General features: G+C 42.7%; 1 protein-coding gene across 1 annotated transcript in view; it reads right to left on the bottom strand.

The window, feature by feature from the left end:
* Positions 1–2,855: 2,855 nt before the first annotated feature.
* Positions 2,856–15,986, bottom strand: part of GPR156 (G protein-coupled receptor 156) — an 82,218-nt gene continuing 69,087 nt past the window's right edge. Inside the window, exons 8-9 of the mRNA XM_072613902.1 lie at positions 15,050–15,208; positions 2,856–4,313 (exon numbers count right to left, since the gene is read on the bottom strand). Coding sequence (XP_072470003.1) covers positions 2,946–4,313; positions 15,050–15,208 — 1,527 coding nt within the window. The 3' untranslated portion in view covers positions 2,856–2,945. The remainder of the gene's footprint in view (positions 4,314–15,049; positions 15,209–15,986) is intronic.

Raw genomic sequence — 15,986 nt, 5'->3', positions numbered from 1 at the left:
TAAGAACAAAATGATTAGGAGCTACAAACCCACATGTAATAACTTATAAAGTCAGTTAGTGGTTTAAAGAAAAATAAATAACAGTGACACGACAGACTACACAGGAAAGTCATCTTTGGACCATTGGTTCAGAGCATTAGTTTTCAAGGATTTTCAGGAAAAAAAAATGAGAGCCTAAGTATAAGATCCCAAGATCTAGAGCCAGTAGGGATTTATTTGTCCCACTATTATTTTACAGATGAGGAACCTGAATCCAGGATTAGACCAGCAGTAGGTAGCACAGCTGAGATCTGAACTCAGGTCCTCTGGCTCCAACAGAATCCTGTACTCTTTATACGATGCCATGATGCTTGTCATTTACCTCCTACTAGTTGTCAAAAACCATATTTTCATACTGCGCAAAGCCAAAATGGCAGGAATTCCTTTTTACATATATACACTCCAGTGCATATATATGCACATATGCATAGAAACATACACGTTCAGTGACCAAGTAGGTCTGCAAATAAGATCAGGGAAGCTAACTAATATAGCCTCTCCCTGTGGCTCAGCTTCCCATAAGTAATGTGATTAGGCACACTCAGCTGCTGACAAGGAGTCAGAAGACAAAGTATAGTATTGTAGATAGAATGTTGGATTTAGTAGTAGGAAGACCAGAGTTCAAATCCTGCCACAGACACTTACCAACTGTATGATCCTGGGCAAGCCACTTAAGCAATTCAGGCTTCAGTTTCCCTATCCAGTAATGATACACTCCTCACTCAGTAGTAATGATAGCTAGCATTTATATAGGACTTTAAGATTTGCAATGAGCCTTACAACAACTCTGTGAGGTAGGTGTTATTATTATTATCATTTTATAGATAGGGAAACGGAGGGCTGAGAGAAGTAAAATAACTTATCCAGTTAGTAAGGATCTGAGACATGTCTTCCTAAATCCGAGTCAAACAGTCTATCCATAGTGACGACTAACTGTTCTATAAAATGAGGGGGTAGGACTAGACAAGTCTGTAAGCTATCTCCTAGCTATAATTCCATGATCCTGTGAACCAATGAAGAGGGTCTCCTGTCATCCTACCCCACAAGGAGACAGTCATTTTTCTTTGCTGGCATAAAGGAAGAGAAGAAATATGTTCTACCATGCTTTTTCTCCAAGCTACTCAATTTTCTTTTCTTCTCATAGGATCAAAGCTTCTTTTCCTTTCCCTTCCTCTTGCCATTCATGAGAAGATAAGCAAAGCTCTCTCTCTTATTCCTCTTCCTTCCACTTCTCTTCCCTTTCCTCTTCTCTCTCCTGTTTCCTGTTCCACAGGGTAGAAGGATCTGTTCAGCAATTGGCCTTATACACAGATGGAGAAGAAAGTCCTTTAGGTGCCTAGAGATATCTTCCATATTTCGCCCAAAATACCCAGTTCACTCTTAAAGAGGTAAAATCCATGTCCACTATAAGCAATACCTACATTGAGAAATCAAGGGTCCTAAGGAAATGAACACAGGGTGGGATGGATGGAATCAGAGAGGGGTTGTCTAAGCTTATTTTAGGGTATGTTTCATTGGAGGGTTGGGGAGACCAGCAGACATTATGTAGGTACTACCTGAAGTAATGAAGGAAAGGGCTGGAAGGGTAGAAAGAAAAAAAAGACATATTTTGTATTAATCATAATTTCATAGTTAGAATTGGAAGCTATATAGTCTAAGCCAGACTTGAACTGGAGTACCTTCTATGACATACCAAGCAAATGGTAAAACAGCCTCCAGTGAAATATTTCAGGAATGGGGAAAAAACTTCCCAAGGCAGCCTATTTCACTTGGGAACAGCCCTAATTAATTATCAGTAATTTTTTCCTTCCACTGAGCCAAAGTCTGTCTCTTTTCATTTTCTACCCATAGCCCGTAGGTCCTCCTTCTGGGGTCAAGTAGAACAAATCTATTCGCTCTTGCAATAATGGTCATTCAAATACTTGAAGACAATTGATACTAGTTTCCATGTCTTCTCTTCTTCTGGTTAATCAGTATCCCACCTCCCATCTTTCTACACTACACTAAGCATATAATCCTAAACCTAGCCAGAGAGGCAGAGAGAATGAAGGTCAGTATGGATTTCAATGGCACCAAAATGATTTCTATTAGCCCTGCACTAAATCAATTCCCTTTTCAGAGATGGGAATGATTGGGATAGAGGATATTGCTTGAGCCTGTACACTTATTCTGAAAATAGAATCCATTTTGACCAAAGTATCAAATTCAGGTGCCACAGGCACTGAACTGGCTCCATAGATTTCATGCATCCATTCATTCAATAAGTATTCATCAAGAACCAAAGAATTCAGTGCAACCAGTATAGTTTCAACACAAGACCTGGTACTCACGCATACCTTTTACCCAAGGTTTTCAAAGCACCTTATAGAACCATAAAGTCACAGAATGGGAATGGATCTTATGTAATTTGATGCATGTCTCAGAATGAAGCCCTTTTTTTTTTTAACAGTATCTCCAAGTGAGGATTCAGCATCTGTTTACTAAGTTCTTAGAATGGGGAACTCTCTCCTCTGCCCCTTCCTCCAGGCTTCACATTCTATCCTGGGATAACTTTAGTTGTAAAGAAATTTTTCTTCATGAGGATGAGCTACAGATTGCCTCTCAGCATCTTAATGGTTTTGCAGACATCCCATCGGGGACTGTCATTGAACCAATATGAGGTAGTGACAAGGCAGGTAACAGCATTCTAATTTCTAGATGGAGAGACTGAATCACAAAGAAAAGAAACGACTTGACCACAGCTGGTCAAGTGAGTTGGTCATGAACACAGTGAGTTGGTCATGAACAGAACAGTTGCTTAATAAATACTTGCTGAATGAACTTAGATCCATTCCCTTAGAGTCAAAAGCTTCTCCTACAGACCTCTGAGGGTCTAGACTATCTAAATAGACTGCCTCCACTGCTATTTATACCAATGTAGGTTTCAAGTCCTCTCTGAAATTCACAATGGGGTGGGACCTCGCATACAGTTTGGCCCAGTGGGCTGAGTCCTGTGACGGTTCAGGATCATTCTCGGAGGTGCTACTGTCCCCAGAGTCACTGGAAGTCTGGAAGCAGATGTCACAGTAAGGCCGATGACAGCGGCAGAACGGTTCATCAGAGCTGCTGGACTCAGAATCTCCATAGTCACATAGGGAAGGCAGGACTGGCCAGCCCATACCACTCAATTGTGTTCGCTCCAGCCAGAGGAGATTTGGTGGGTTACTGGAAAGGAGAGGAGCAACTTGATTTTCTACACGATCTGAGCAGGAAGGCTGGTTCGGAAGTCCATCTCTTACCCTTACTCTGGTTCTGTGATCTTCAGACTGGCTCTGCCTGTTCTCAGCCTGGGGACTCAGACTACCATGGGCCGGAGTGAGCAAGGGAGGTTTCCATGAAAGGAACTTTTGTCCTTCAGGATCCCCAGCCTGGAGCTCCTGGTTGAACCTGTTCTCCCTCTGAACCTTCAGCCCAGTCTGTGTCCTAGAAACTGTCTTGTTCATTAGGCACCACGTTTGTGAAGGCACTGACCCTGGGAAATGCATGGAGGCTCTCTGGGCTGCCCGTCTCCTTCTTACCATATATGGGCTAATACCCATGTCATTAGAGGGAGACCTCTTTTGGGGACTGTGAGCAGCACTATCCTCTTGGTGTACCCTGGGGCTGAGGCACTGGGAACCACTGGGAGAACAAGAAGCATGGGTTACTTTGCCCTGGCTCAGTTCTTGCAGGACCTCTTGAAGCATCTCACTACTCACATAATTAATCTTTGATGGTTGCTCTTGGGGTGTTTCTGAACTTCTGAGCTGCTTCTGTCTCAGAGGAATGCTGGCTTTGGGATCCAGTAAAAGATTCTGGCTTGAGGATGGTAGCCCCTGGTCTCCTGCTTGTGGACTGCCACTCTGGGAAGCCTGCTGTTTATGGATATTTTCTAAGTGCAAATGATTAGATGTGTCTTCTGAGTCAGAAATCTGCTCCTGGTGTTGTGGGGAAAAGTTTTGGTCCTTGACATGATCCATAAGGCTCTGTGAACTAGTAAAGAGGGCTGGACTACATTGTGTATCTGGGAAGTCAGGGCAGGGCTCCCCACCAGAATCTGAGGGACTGTGGAAGAGACCTTCAGCTGCCACACCCCTACGGACAGACACTTCACTGGGGCTGGCCTTGCCCTGAGCAGGGTGGAGAGAGGCAGCTGGGTTAGGACAATCATTGGTGCACTCGCCCGACATCAGCCTCATCAGTTTCTCCTTCGCATTGTTCACTTGCTCCTGTAGGCTTTCAATCACAGCATTTTTCTGTAAAAATCAAAGTTGGAAAGTTGAATCATCAATGAGGGAGGGAGGAAGAAAGGGGGAGAGAGAGAGAGAGAGAGAGAGAGAGAGAGAGAGAGAGAGAGAGAGAGAGAGCGCTTTAATTCTGGGATTAATGCCATACGTTCCTTATAATTTTAGTGCTTAATGGTCTACACTCTTAGATCTAGAGGTGGAAGGGATCTTGGAGGAGGTTAAATGACTTGACTAAAAGCACACAGGTAGTAAACATCAGATGTTTTCTGACTCCAGAGTGGATTTTCTTTTAAACTGAGCACTAAATTCCACCAGGTCAAGCCATTTTTTTTTTAATCTTTCTAAGTAATCTACAGAGAAATCTCTGGGAACTCCAAAAAAAATCAGTCCCCACAAAACAGTTCATAGCCTATTTTTATCTAGAAATAGACTTTCCTCATTCTGGCAAAGTTGACCCACTTGATAGGCCTCACTTAGGACCTTCCATTTCTTTTTAAAATTTTAAATTTGTTTCCCCCAATGAACAAAAATCAATTTTTCTCTCCATCCAACCACTCCACCTCTCCACAACTGGGAAAAAAAGAAAAACAAAAGAAAGTTCTTATAACAAATTTCCACATTGACCATATTAAAAAATACATGCCTCATTGTGCATCCTGTGGCCAGCAGGGGTCAGGAGGTGGGTAGCATGTTTCAGCATTGGTACTCTGGACTCACTGATGGAATCACTTCTCCATACCTTTTCCCCATCTTCAGAATGCATTCCTTTTTCACCTCTACCTCTAGAATCTCTTCAAGGTTCAAAAGCCACATCCTACAAAAGCCTTTCTTGATTCCCTTAGTTTTAAGTCTCTTTTCCCCTGAAATTACTTTGTGTGTTTATCTTAGTATGTGTTATTCCTCTGTCCCCTCAGGACAAAGGAAAGGAGGGAAATGACTCACAAACAAATTCATCCTTTGCATTAGTGGTGTAGAATAAAATCTACTTGAGGACTGGGGCTGTTTCATTTTTGCCTTTGTACTTCCAGTAAGTACAGTCATAACACCTGTAACATAGTAGGTACTTAATAACTGCTTTTTGAACTGAATTCTAAAAAGGTTATGTGAACTTATTGTCTCATCAACTAACATAAGTATATTTAAAAACTCTATTCTTATTACTGTTGAGGTTTAAGTATTTTAAATTAAAACTCTCTTTGTAGAGGTTTTAGGTTATAGGAAGAATCCTTTTACAAAATTATTTAAAAATCTGATCTCTAAATTTTTTAAAATGATTTTTATTCTACCTGAAAGTACTATTACTCTTTTTCTGTGCCAGGTAGGAATCAATTTCCTACTTCCCTTCTCTCAACCTCAGTTTCTTCCCCTATAAAATGAGCTTTCTTAATGACTAGATGCTCACAGATGAGAGAATCTAGCTCTTAATCTTATGACCACTTAGGTGTTTTTTAGCTAATTTTCTTTGGATCTAGTCTTCTGGGTTACTTCTGCTCATAAGTCTAGGCTCATTCCAATGTATCAAGCCCTAAATGGGGATGGGCAGAACCTAGAGACTGGTAATGTCTTATGCAGCATCGTCAACAGGGCTTAGTTACTGAGAAGGAGCAGAGGTAGGGGCCTGTTGTCACTGCTTTCTTCTCCCTTCTGAGAAGGTAGGCAATTTCTGGAATGCCTGCTGGGGCAGGATGGGTGAGTCACGCTTTCTCAGAATAAAGAATTTGAGGAACATCCTCATGGAAATAAGATAAGGGAGGAGCAAAGATCTGTCCGGCTGAACTGCCTAGAAATGCAAGGGAGATGATGCATGTGGAAAGAAGGAAACCTGAGCTAGGAATGGTGCTTTCATAACCTCTGATCCAAATAGATACAACTTGAGCAGGGAGAGGGAGTACATGCTCTCGGTGGGACAGGCTGAACCTAGCTAGGCCTCCGTGATGTTGTCAGAAAAGGTTCTCATTTGGCCTCTGCCACTAATTCACAGTATGAAGTTGTTTGGGTAAGTTGTCTCCCCTCTTTTAAAAAATGAACAGAAATCTGTTTTCTTCCCACTCCCCATTCCATTACAAAGAAAAAGAAAAGCAAAATTTTTGTACTTTCATGCACAGTCAAACAAAACAGAAAGCTCTGGTCCTCAGTTTCTTCCTCTATAAAATGAGGAGCTCAGAAAGTCTTATGTTCTATCACTGATCTCATTAACTACTGAAAGCATTTACATTTTATTCGCAGTGACTGATAAATGATGAACAAGGCTGAGTTGGGAATGTCAGCCACCAGCTAGGGAACTTCTTGGGGAGGGTTACTGAGCAGTCATTGCTAGACTTCATACAGCTAACATTTACAGGGTGACCTGGAAGTTATCTGCCTGGATTGTCATGAGATGCTGTAAAGTCAGTGCTGTTACTCAGAGTAAAATTGAAGTCGAACAACATCAAATCTTTCCCGGGATTATAGAGCTAGTACATGTCCAAGGCAGTAGTTGATCCCTGGTCTTCCTAACTCCAGACTGGTGCTGTCTACCTTCTACCCTCTGGCTGCCATTTGACCAGGAGGGTGTGGCTAGGGAGGGCTATTTGGTTTTTTTTGTTTATTTGTTATTGTTTTTTTACCCAGTCATATTTATTGAAGCAACACAAAGGTTATGAGGTCCATATTTTCTGAGAAAAATAGCTCATCCTCAGATGTTCCCATTTTATTTTAAATATTTGAAGTTTATAATACTACATAAGGTGTTGACATGTTTGCAAAGATTTACTAATATGTGGCACAGATTTTTGCCACTTGACAGGAGGAGGCTCTTGAAAGATTCTGTAGTTCAAACAGGGGACAAACATTTTTTTTATTATTTTTAAATTTTAAAATAGTATTTTATTCATTCTTTTCCCCCAGTTACATGTCAAGAACATTTTTAGCATACATCTTTACAAGGTTTTGAGTTCTGAATTTTTCTTCCACCCTCTCTGAGGAGGATTTTTGGTTGGCAGTTGTATGAGAATGCCACCTTACTGTCTGTAAAACCAAGAGGCATCACATAAGAACAGAAATGTGGGCCCCTGGAGTGCCATTGGCAATCTGTTTTGCACATAGCATTATACAAACACGTTGCCTCCTTCCCTAGATGGTAAGCTCCTCAAAGGCAAGGACTATTTGTCCTTGGTGTTTATCTCCCAGTGACTAGCACATAAGAGATGCTTCAAAATTTCTTATTAAGATACAGTAATAGGGACAGCTAGGTAGTATAGTGGAGAGAGCACTGGCCCTGGAGTCAGGGGAACCTGAGTTCAAATCAGACCTCAGACATTACTAACTGTGTGGCCCTGGACGAGTCTCTTAAATGTGATTGCCTCCAGAAAGAAAGAAAACTTAAAAAAAACCAAAACCAAAACCACAGTTAATAGTTTCTGAACAGATTTTGCAGATCAGTAGGGAGAAGACTGACCTTTCCTATTCCTGAGGGCACTACTGTGATCATGAATTTTGGACTTTGGGTCTGGCAATGACAGGGATTTCTATTCATATGTGGAACAATACTAGTATCATGTGTCAGGGATCCCAGAGGTCGTCCAACTATGGCCCATTTGCCTGTTTTTTGCAAGGCCAGAACTAAGAAATTTTTTTTACATTTTAAAGTAAAATTTTATCATATTTTGAAATACAAACTGCTGTTATAACGGGCTATACCAAAACAGGCAGCATGTGGATTTTGGCACCTAGCTGTTTAGTTTGTCAACCCCTTTTTTAGAAGAAGAAGAATTGAAACACTGGGGAAAGATACAGACATTCACATGTTGGTTCTGCCTCTTACGACCTGTGTGACCCTGGGCAAGTCATTCAGTTTCTCTGGGCCTCTTTTTTTCCTCATCTATAAAAGGAGAAGGTTGGGTTAAATGATCTCTAGGGTCCCTTACAACTCTAAATTTAGGCTTTGTGAGTGGCTTGGATAGGAAAAGGATAAGCCCAGGGGTGGGGAACCTGTGGCCTGGAGGCCACATTTGAGAACCTGGAGGGGCCACATGTGGCTTCTAGACCACTCAGATGGCTCAGGAGGAGAAGTGAGGCTGATGACCTTGAACAACCCTCCCTCCCTCAAAGCAAAGTCAAGTGCGAGTCATGTCATCGTTTCTCTGATGGCATGGGCTTCTTCGAAAATGAAGGAAGAACATAACCTGTGAGTAGACTGAACTGCCTGAATGGGGATCCAGCTAGGTGGATAACTCGGCACATCCTCTCTCTCAACCTCTTTCTCCCCCCTTCCTTATCCTCTCCAAACGAAGGTACATTTTGATGGCCAGAAACTGCCCAGTTAACTTGAGGTTTACTGGCTACATTTCTTTCTTTCTCTCTCTTTCTCTCTTTCTCCTTCCTTCCTTCCCTCCTTTCCTTTCCTTCCCTCCTTTCCTTTCCTTTCCTTCCTTCCTTCCTTCCTTCCTTCCTTCCTTCCTTCCTTCCTTCCTTCCTTCCTTCCTTCCTTCCTTCCTTCCTTCCTTCCTTCCTTCCTTCCTTCCTTTCTTCCTTCCTTCCTTCCTTCCCTCTGAAGCCCATAGACTGAACAACAGTGGGTCCCTGCCCAAGCTCCACTCAATGGCTGTTTTTTGGACCCTCCTGGCTCACAGTGAATGTCAATAGTAACTGTTTCTCTTTGAAACAACAACACCCTAGGGGTCCTGAGGCTCCTGCCCCTCCCAGCTTGATCTATTTATTTATTTTTTCTTTTCTACTGAAAGGGATCATCCCCGGACTAATTCTTAGAGACCTGTTCACTGAATGGGTGTTACTTCACTTTAAGTGAGTACTTGAGAAGGCCCCATTGCATCCTGGGCCATCTCCTGTCATTCTGTTGAATATCTGCTCACTGGATTCAGATGGCCCCAGAGGAGAAGTGAGGTTGCTGACTTGCACGGACCTCCCTCACTCAAAACAAAGTCAAGTGCGAGTCATGTCATCATTTCTCTGATGGCGTGGTCCTCTTCAAAAACGAAGGATGAACACAACAACCTCCCCACTCCAGGGATAAGCTCATCTGCAGAGCCTGCGTTTGGCCTGTCCCCAGTTTGCATGAATTGAGTTCAGGGAAATGAGGTGTTTAAGGCATCAGTGACTAGTTAGAATCGCCAAACAATGACCAACTTTGGCCATAGTTTTGGAGTGGGGAGGTAGAGGAGGAGGAAAGGGGGAGGGTAGTGTTGGGAGGGGGACAGGGTGGTGTTGGGAGGGGGACAGGGTGGGGAGGAAAGGGGGGAAGGTGGTAGTGTTGGGTAGGGTAGGGGAGGGGGAGATTCCTGTTTTGTTGGAAGTGCCTCTGGCTGAGATCGTCACTGTAAGAGGTTACTCTAACCCGGCTGAAGAGACTGGTGAATATGTTCTTCCCTCATCTCCTAAGACAGTGTTTTTCATTTATAAGCATGAAGGCAGGTTTTTTCTCCTTCTTCCATTTAAGGCTATATTGGGAATCTGGATAATCCTGCTATTTCTTCAGTTTCCTTATTAAAAAGAGATAATACAATGTAGGTCCGGGTCATAGGAGAGCTGGTGGCATATTAGACTGAAGAAGCCCCTACCTATTAAAGGCCTACATTTCCTCCTTTCACCCTCCAGGCAATAAAATCTTGGGTGTTGTCAGGTGAGTGAGGATGACTCAGGCTCAGCGAAGGGCAGTGTGAGTGAGTAATAGGATGTATTTAACTCAAGGCAACTGTTCTGTACAGTACCAGCCTTTCTTCTACTCTGTCTCTAAGGAAGGACTGGCAGTGAAAAGCAGCCCCACCCTTTCTGCCAAAGCCCTCCTTTTCTTGAGGGGAAAGCAGACACTGAAGATAGGCAGCATGGCCTAGTGGATAGGGCACTAGCCTTGGTCAAGTTCAGATTCTACCTTAGATATTTATTAACTATGGTAAGACCTGGCCAAGTCGCTGAACCTTTCTCAGACTCAGTTTCCTCACCTGTAATACAGGGAAAATAATAGCATCTAACTCTCAAGGCTTTTGTGAGACTCACATTAGATAACATTTGTAAAGTGTTTGCAAACCTTAAAGCTCTATAAACACTAACTTGTTTTTCAGTCATTTCAGTCATGTGCAACTCTTCATGACCCCATTTGGGGTTTTCTTGGCAAAGATACTAAAGGGGTTTGCCATTTCCTTCTCCAGCTCATTTGACAGATAAGGAAACTGAGGCACACAGGGTTAAATGACTTGCCCAGGGTCAAACAGCTAGGAAGTTTCTGAGGCCAGGTTTGAACTTGAGATGATGAGTCTTCCTGACTCTAGACCCAACACTCTATCCATTGCACCACCCAGCTGCCCCCATATGTGCTAGGTACTACTACTTAATTTCCCTATGCCTCAATTTCATTTTCTATGAAATCAGGGAATTGCACTCAATGGCATCTAAGGTCTCTTAAGATCACCTCTAAATTTATGATGCAAAGTCCCTCTTGTAAATTTAATAGTCCAGCCTTCAAGAGGAAATTTCAACTATACAATGTCAGTAAGAGAGCCTTGGGCTGGCAATCAGTTTACAGGTCTGGTGAACTGTGGGTAGTTGGCTCCTTTAAAAATTCTTCCCTTACCCTGCCTCCCCACCCCACCCCCCAACTACTTGGACAATAGTATAAACATGAAGCTGGGTAAGGATGATCTTCCTTAATCCAAGCACCCCAAAGTGATTGATGGCTGATTTAACAGTGTCAAACTAAACAATACATCTCTGTCACTAAGTAAAGAAAGTGGGGCTGTGCTATCGCCATGACTATATACTAATTAAAGGCACAAGGTCAGGCGCTGCCGTTTGGAGACCAAAATCTGACCTACTTTAGGCAGCTGTCTTTGGCTGAGCCCTATTCGTCTCTGCTTTCTGCACATCCCTATAATTGGAAGGAAAATCTCCACAGGCCTGTCTCATAATGTAAAGTCAACCAGGAAAAGAGGAAATCCCCTTCTGTTTAAACAGAGCCAAGAAAAAAAAAGGAATGAATGAGCTTCCTCTACTGGTGACTGCAAAAGTAATCTGCCCTGGGAGCATGCTCACCCTCAGGAAGGTTACAAACCCAGGGAGCCAGTCCAGCAACTCAGGACATTTTCCTGTAGCCCTGTGTTGGGGCTATTGAGCCAAGGTCAATCAGAAAAGCTAGGAGTGAGGAGATGCCACTTTCAGTTTTGTGAAAGACTCCTTGAAACAGGGAAAAGGCAGTCCAAGACAGCAACAGTAACAGCACATTCATATAAAAGGCAGGGAAGCTAGGGGGCGCCATAGTGCACCGAGCACTGGGCCTGGATTCAGAAAGACTCATCTTCGTGAGTTCAAATCTGGCCTCAGACACTTACTAGCTGTGTGACCTTTGGCAAGTCACTTCACCCCGTTTGCCTCAGTTTCTTCATCTGTAAAATGAGCTGGAGAAGGAAATGGCCAACCACCCCAATATCTTTTCCAATAAAAGGACCTAAACCCAAATGAGGTCATGAAGAGTCAGACACAACCGAAATGATCAAATAACAACAGAAACATCAAAAGACAGTGTGATGTAGTGGGTAGAGCAATGGGGCTTAGTCAGGAAGACATGAATTCAAATCCCACCTCAGGTACCTCCTAGCTGTGTGACACTGGGTAAGTCACATAACCTCTTAGTGGCTCACTTTCTTTACCTTTAAATTGAAAGGATTAGAGTTGATGTCCTGAGATCTCTTCCAGTTCTAAATCTACAGTCCTATATAGAGCTTTAAAATTGCCCAAATGTTTCCTCATATGTGTCTCCTAACAGGCCCAAGACGTTGGAACTGAAACTATTTACTATCTCTATTTTATAGATTAAGAAGTTAGGACTCCATTATCTCTGTTTTCTCTATTTTATTATCTCTATTTTATATATGAAGAAACTATTATCTCTATTTTATAGACTAAGAAACTAGGACTCTATTATCTCTATTTATTTTGTAGATCAAGAAACTATTTATTATCTCTGTTTTATGGATTCAGAAACTAGGACTCAAAGAATTTACGTGACTTATCTAAGATCACCTAGCTGCACTGGAGAGCACTGAGATCTGCAAAGCATTCGAGATCAACCTTGCCCTAGATTACACATGAGTCAGGGAACAGTCAGGCTAATGTAATGTGAAAATGCATTGAGGGGGAGAGAGAGAGAGAAGGGCAAATATTTTTACCCAATGGGTTTACAAGTCAGGAATGCTGGGAATTGTTACAGCCTCAAGAATTAGTCTGGGACGAGAGGCTATCTCCTGGAAAAGATTGCTGTTTTCCCTAATCAGAGCCCACAGTGTTTCTCCTGGGGCTCTGGCAAATCCCCAAGGCACACAAGCTGTGGTTGGGAGGCACACCCCGCCGGGGCCCTGAAAACCTCAAGGCAGACAAAAGGCTTACGCTGCATCCATCCTCCTTTGTACCTCCTCTGTGGTTCCCCTCCCCCTACCTAAACTAATGACTTCTCTTTGGGCAGAAAAGATTCATTCACCTTATGAGAAAGATGATATGCCATGACGGAAACACACACACACACACACACACACACACACACACACACACACACGGATGTCACAAATTACCACAGAGGTTAAAGACTAGGTCTGTTCGGCTCCCTGTGACATTTGCTGACTGAGAATGAAAAACATCTAGCTATTTTCCCCTCTTTTATGTGCCTACATATCTTCTCCTCCTTTTTTTAAAAATCCTGTTTGAAGCCTCTTTACTTAGTATCAAAGACTATCTTTCTGTCTTTGCCAGGCTGAAAGACATCTGGCTTTGAAATAAAATCCTGAATGCTGAAGAGCTGGAAAAGAGCAGATCTCTCTGACAGAAATGGTGCTGATTGGAGCACAGGATGACATGAGAGAAGAGGGGAAGGGGATCTGTACAGCATTTCTTTGCCTTTCCTCTTTTTAAGGTTTGAAATCTATAATTTTCCGAGTAATCATCATGCCAAACTCTCAGAAAAGGAGAACTGATGCCTACTCTGATGTCCTAACATGAATACAAAGGACCTTGTTTATTTCCTTTTCTATTTGTAGTTGCTGCCTGGACCAGACTGGCATTGAGAGTGATAGCAGAAAGACTTAGATGACATCCAAGGTCCTTTCCAGATCTAAATCTATGATCCTATGATATTAGAGCAGTCAGTTGGCCCAGTGGACACTGCCCAGAGTCAGGACTCATCTTCCTGAGTTCAAATATGACCTCAGACATTTCCTAGTCGTGTGAACCTGGGCAAGTCACTTAACCCTGTTTGCCTCGATTTCCTCATCTGTCAAATGAGCTAGAGGAGGAAATAGGAAACCACTCCAGTATCTTTGCCAAGAACACTCATGAAGAGTTAAATGTGACTGAAACTACTCAACAACAATACGATATTAATATAATAAAAACGCCCCTCTGCATTTTCCTCCTTCCAGGGAGTATGCTCAGTCTCCACTCCTGGAGACCACATGGAAACTTGGGAGGGGCCAGCTTTCCGTTATGAATGATTTTCCCTCAGGGGCTTCCAGTGGGAGATGACAAGAGTTCCCTAACTGGTTGCTGAGTTGAAGCCCAGAACCTTTCAAATTTACAAGGTTCAATTCGTGGATTTGTCCATTCTGGGATAGTTATTTGCCTAAGATCAGGAAAGAGCAAATACAGGAAGTGCCAGGGTATCCAGGGGTCCCTCAATGAGTCCCTGGTTCGTATGGGGGAATGGTGGTGGGGTCAGGCAAGGAAGGACCAAGCTTCGTGCCACCTAGAGAGGCAAAGCTGAGAACACAGCCAGAAAGGAAAAAAGGCAGCGATAGGATGTCTAGAGAGTCGTCAGCTCCTCTGACTCAGCAGCCAATGACGGAATACTTTGTCCTCCTCCATCGCAAGCCCCTTAGTGAGGAGTCATAAATAGCTGGAAGCTGCCCTCACCCTAACCTAAAAGCTTGCCTGTGGACACCAGGCAGGCAACTGAGCATGCTTAAACAGGGAGAGGGAGAGAAGAGGAAAGAAGGGACCCACTCTGCTATGATGAGATTGTTCTATGGCTTTAACCATTGAACAAAAAAGTCTAATTGCTGCTCCTGGAGAAGGCAAAGCATCAGGTGACAAATAGAAGACACACAAAAAATGTGTGCTTGTTCATGTACTCTACTGGAAATATAAAATATTGTCCTAAAAATTAATTTAAAAATGTTTAAAATTAAAACAACCACCACCAAATCCTTGTGTTTAATTCAGTTAGTGTAAAAAGCCACAGTGAACTCCTTCCATCAGCCTCTGGTTCTTTCTAACGTACCTGATGCTGACCTCACTATGTTATGTAATGTTGATGCAGCCTGGGAAAAGTAACACTTGCACTCTTAAATAGATATCCAGGCTCGATTGGAGCCTTGCCAATGTCTGGCCAAAAGGGAAAAGATGCTAGTGGGCTGCCTGGCCTCCTCCTTCCTTCTGATTGAACAGGACAGCAAGAAGACCCTGTTCAGTTTTCCCTTCCCTCCTTAGATCCTACCTGGATCCAAGGCTAGCATTATGAGTAAGGTCAGCGAGGCACCAACCAAGGAACAAAAGGTTAATGCCATCACTCTTGAGGAAGCCAGTGATTAAAAAAAACCCAACAAAAAACGACTCACATCTCTTCGAGACATTATATCTCTGATGTTGCTTTCTTGTGGAAATCAAGGGAAAAGTGAGAAAAATGAAGAAAAGGGAGACAGAGACAGCACAGCAGTGCAGTTAGGAGAAAAGTGTTTGGGGTTGCCTTTTGTTCTGATGGAGCTGTTTACCTCAGTTAGGAGTTTCTTCATGGAGTTTTTCTCCCCTATTAGATGGCAGATTTGCTCCTCACTATATGGCGCATGGAAGCTTTTGCTGGGGCTGCTGAAGTATTTCGCCATATGGTCAACTGTTTGGTTTTCTTCATCAAATGGCTTCCACTGCTTCAGCTGTTGGGTTAAAAAAAACCAGACTATTAATTAAACTACACACTCAGAAACTAGTGCATGCGTGTGTGTACACAGACGCACAGACACACATTCTCTCTTATACAAACACAAATGCAGTCAGAGAAACAAAGCACATGGGCTCCCAGAAAACTATTCTAGTTTTGAGGCATTTGGTGTGTCAGCATCCATTCAAGACCATGGCTCACAAGCCCACACTCTTCTGTTTATTTTTACTAGAGCAACCAGAGGATGTATTAGTTCAGAGCAAAAGCCAATATGCCTTTTTCTACAGGCAACTAAAATCACTATAACTAGCTATAAGTCCAAAAGTATTTTCTCTCCTTCATAATTGCTGAAAAGCTAATACTTGATAACATCTAGCATTTTTTTAAAAATATGGAATGCTTCACAAATTTTCATGTCATCCTTGTGAACTCTACTGGAAATACAAAATATGATAATAAAATAATTTGTGAAGGGGCCATGCAAACCTCCATATCATTCCAATTTTAGTGTATATTCTGCCAAAGCAAGGATTTTTTTTTTTAAAGTCCAGGCACAGGTGTACCTACATTAGTCCTAATTCAGTCACTTATCATGGTATGGAAATGACCGGGGATTCTTGAAGAGTGTGTCAGCACAGTACAAACTCTAGCAGCTTCTATGAAGCTGGAAGAACTTCAAGTAAGAGTCTGGCAACAGGATGTATGTCTGCTATCCTAGGACCAGGTCAGCTAAATTTGGAGAGGCTCATCACTAAAAATGGTTGGTTACTAGG

This window comes from Notamacropus eugenii, chromosome 5, assembly GCF_028372415.1.
Source record: "Notamacropus eugenii isolate mMacEug1 chromosome 5, mMacEug1.pri_v2, whole genome shotgun sequence".
NCBI classification, from domain to species: domain Eukaryota; kingdom Metazoa; phylum Chordata; class Mammalia; order Diprotodontia; family Macropodidae; genus Notamacropus; species Notamacropus eugenii.
The sequence above is the reverse complement of the archived record's forward strand: the minus strand, read 5'-3'. Positions and strand labels throughout refer to the sequence as shown.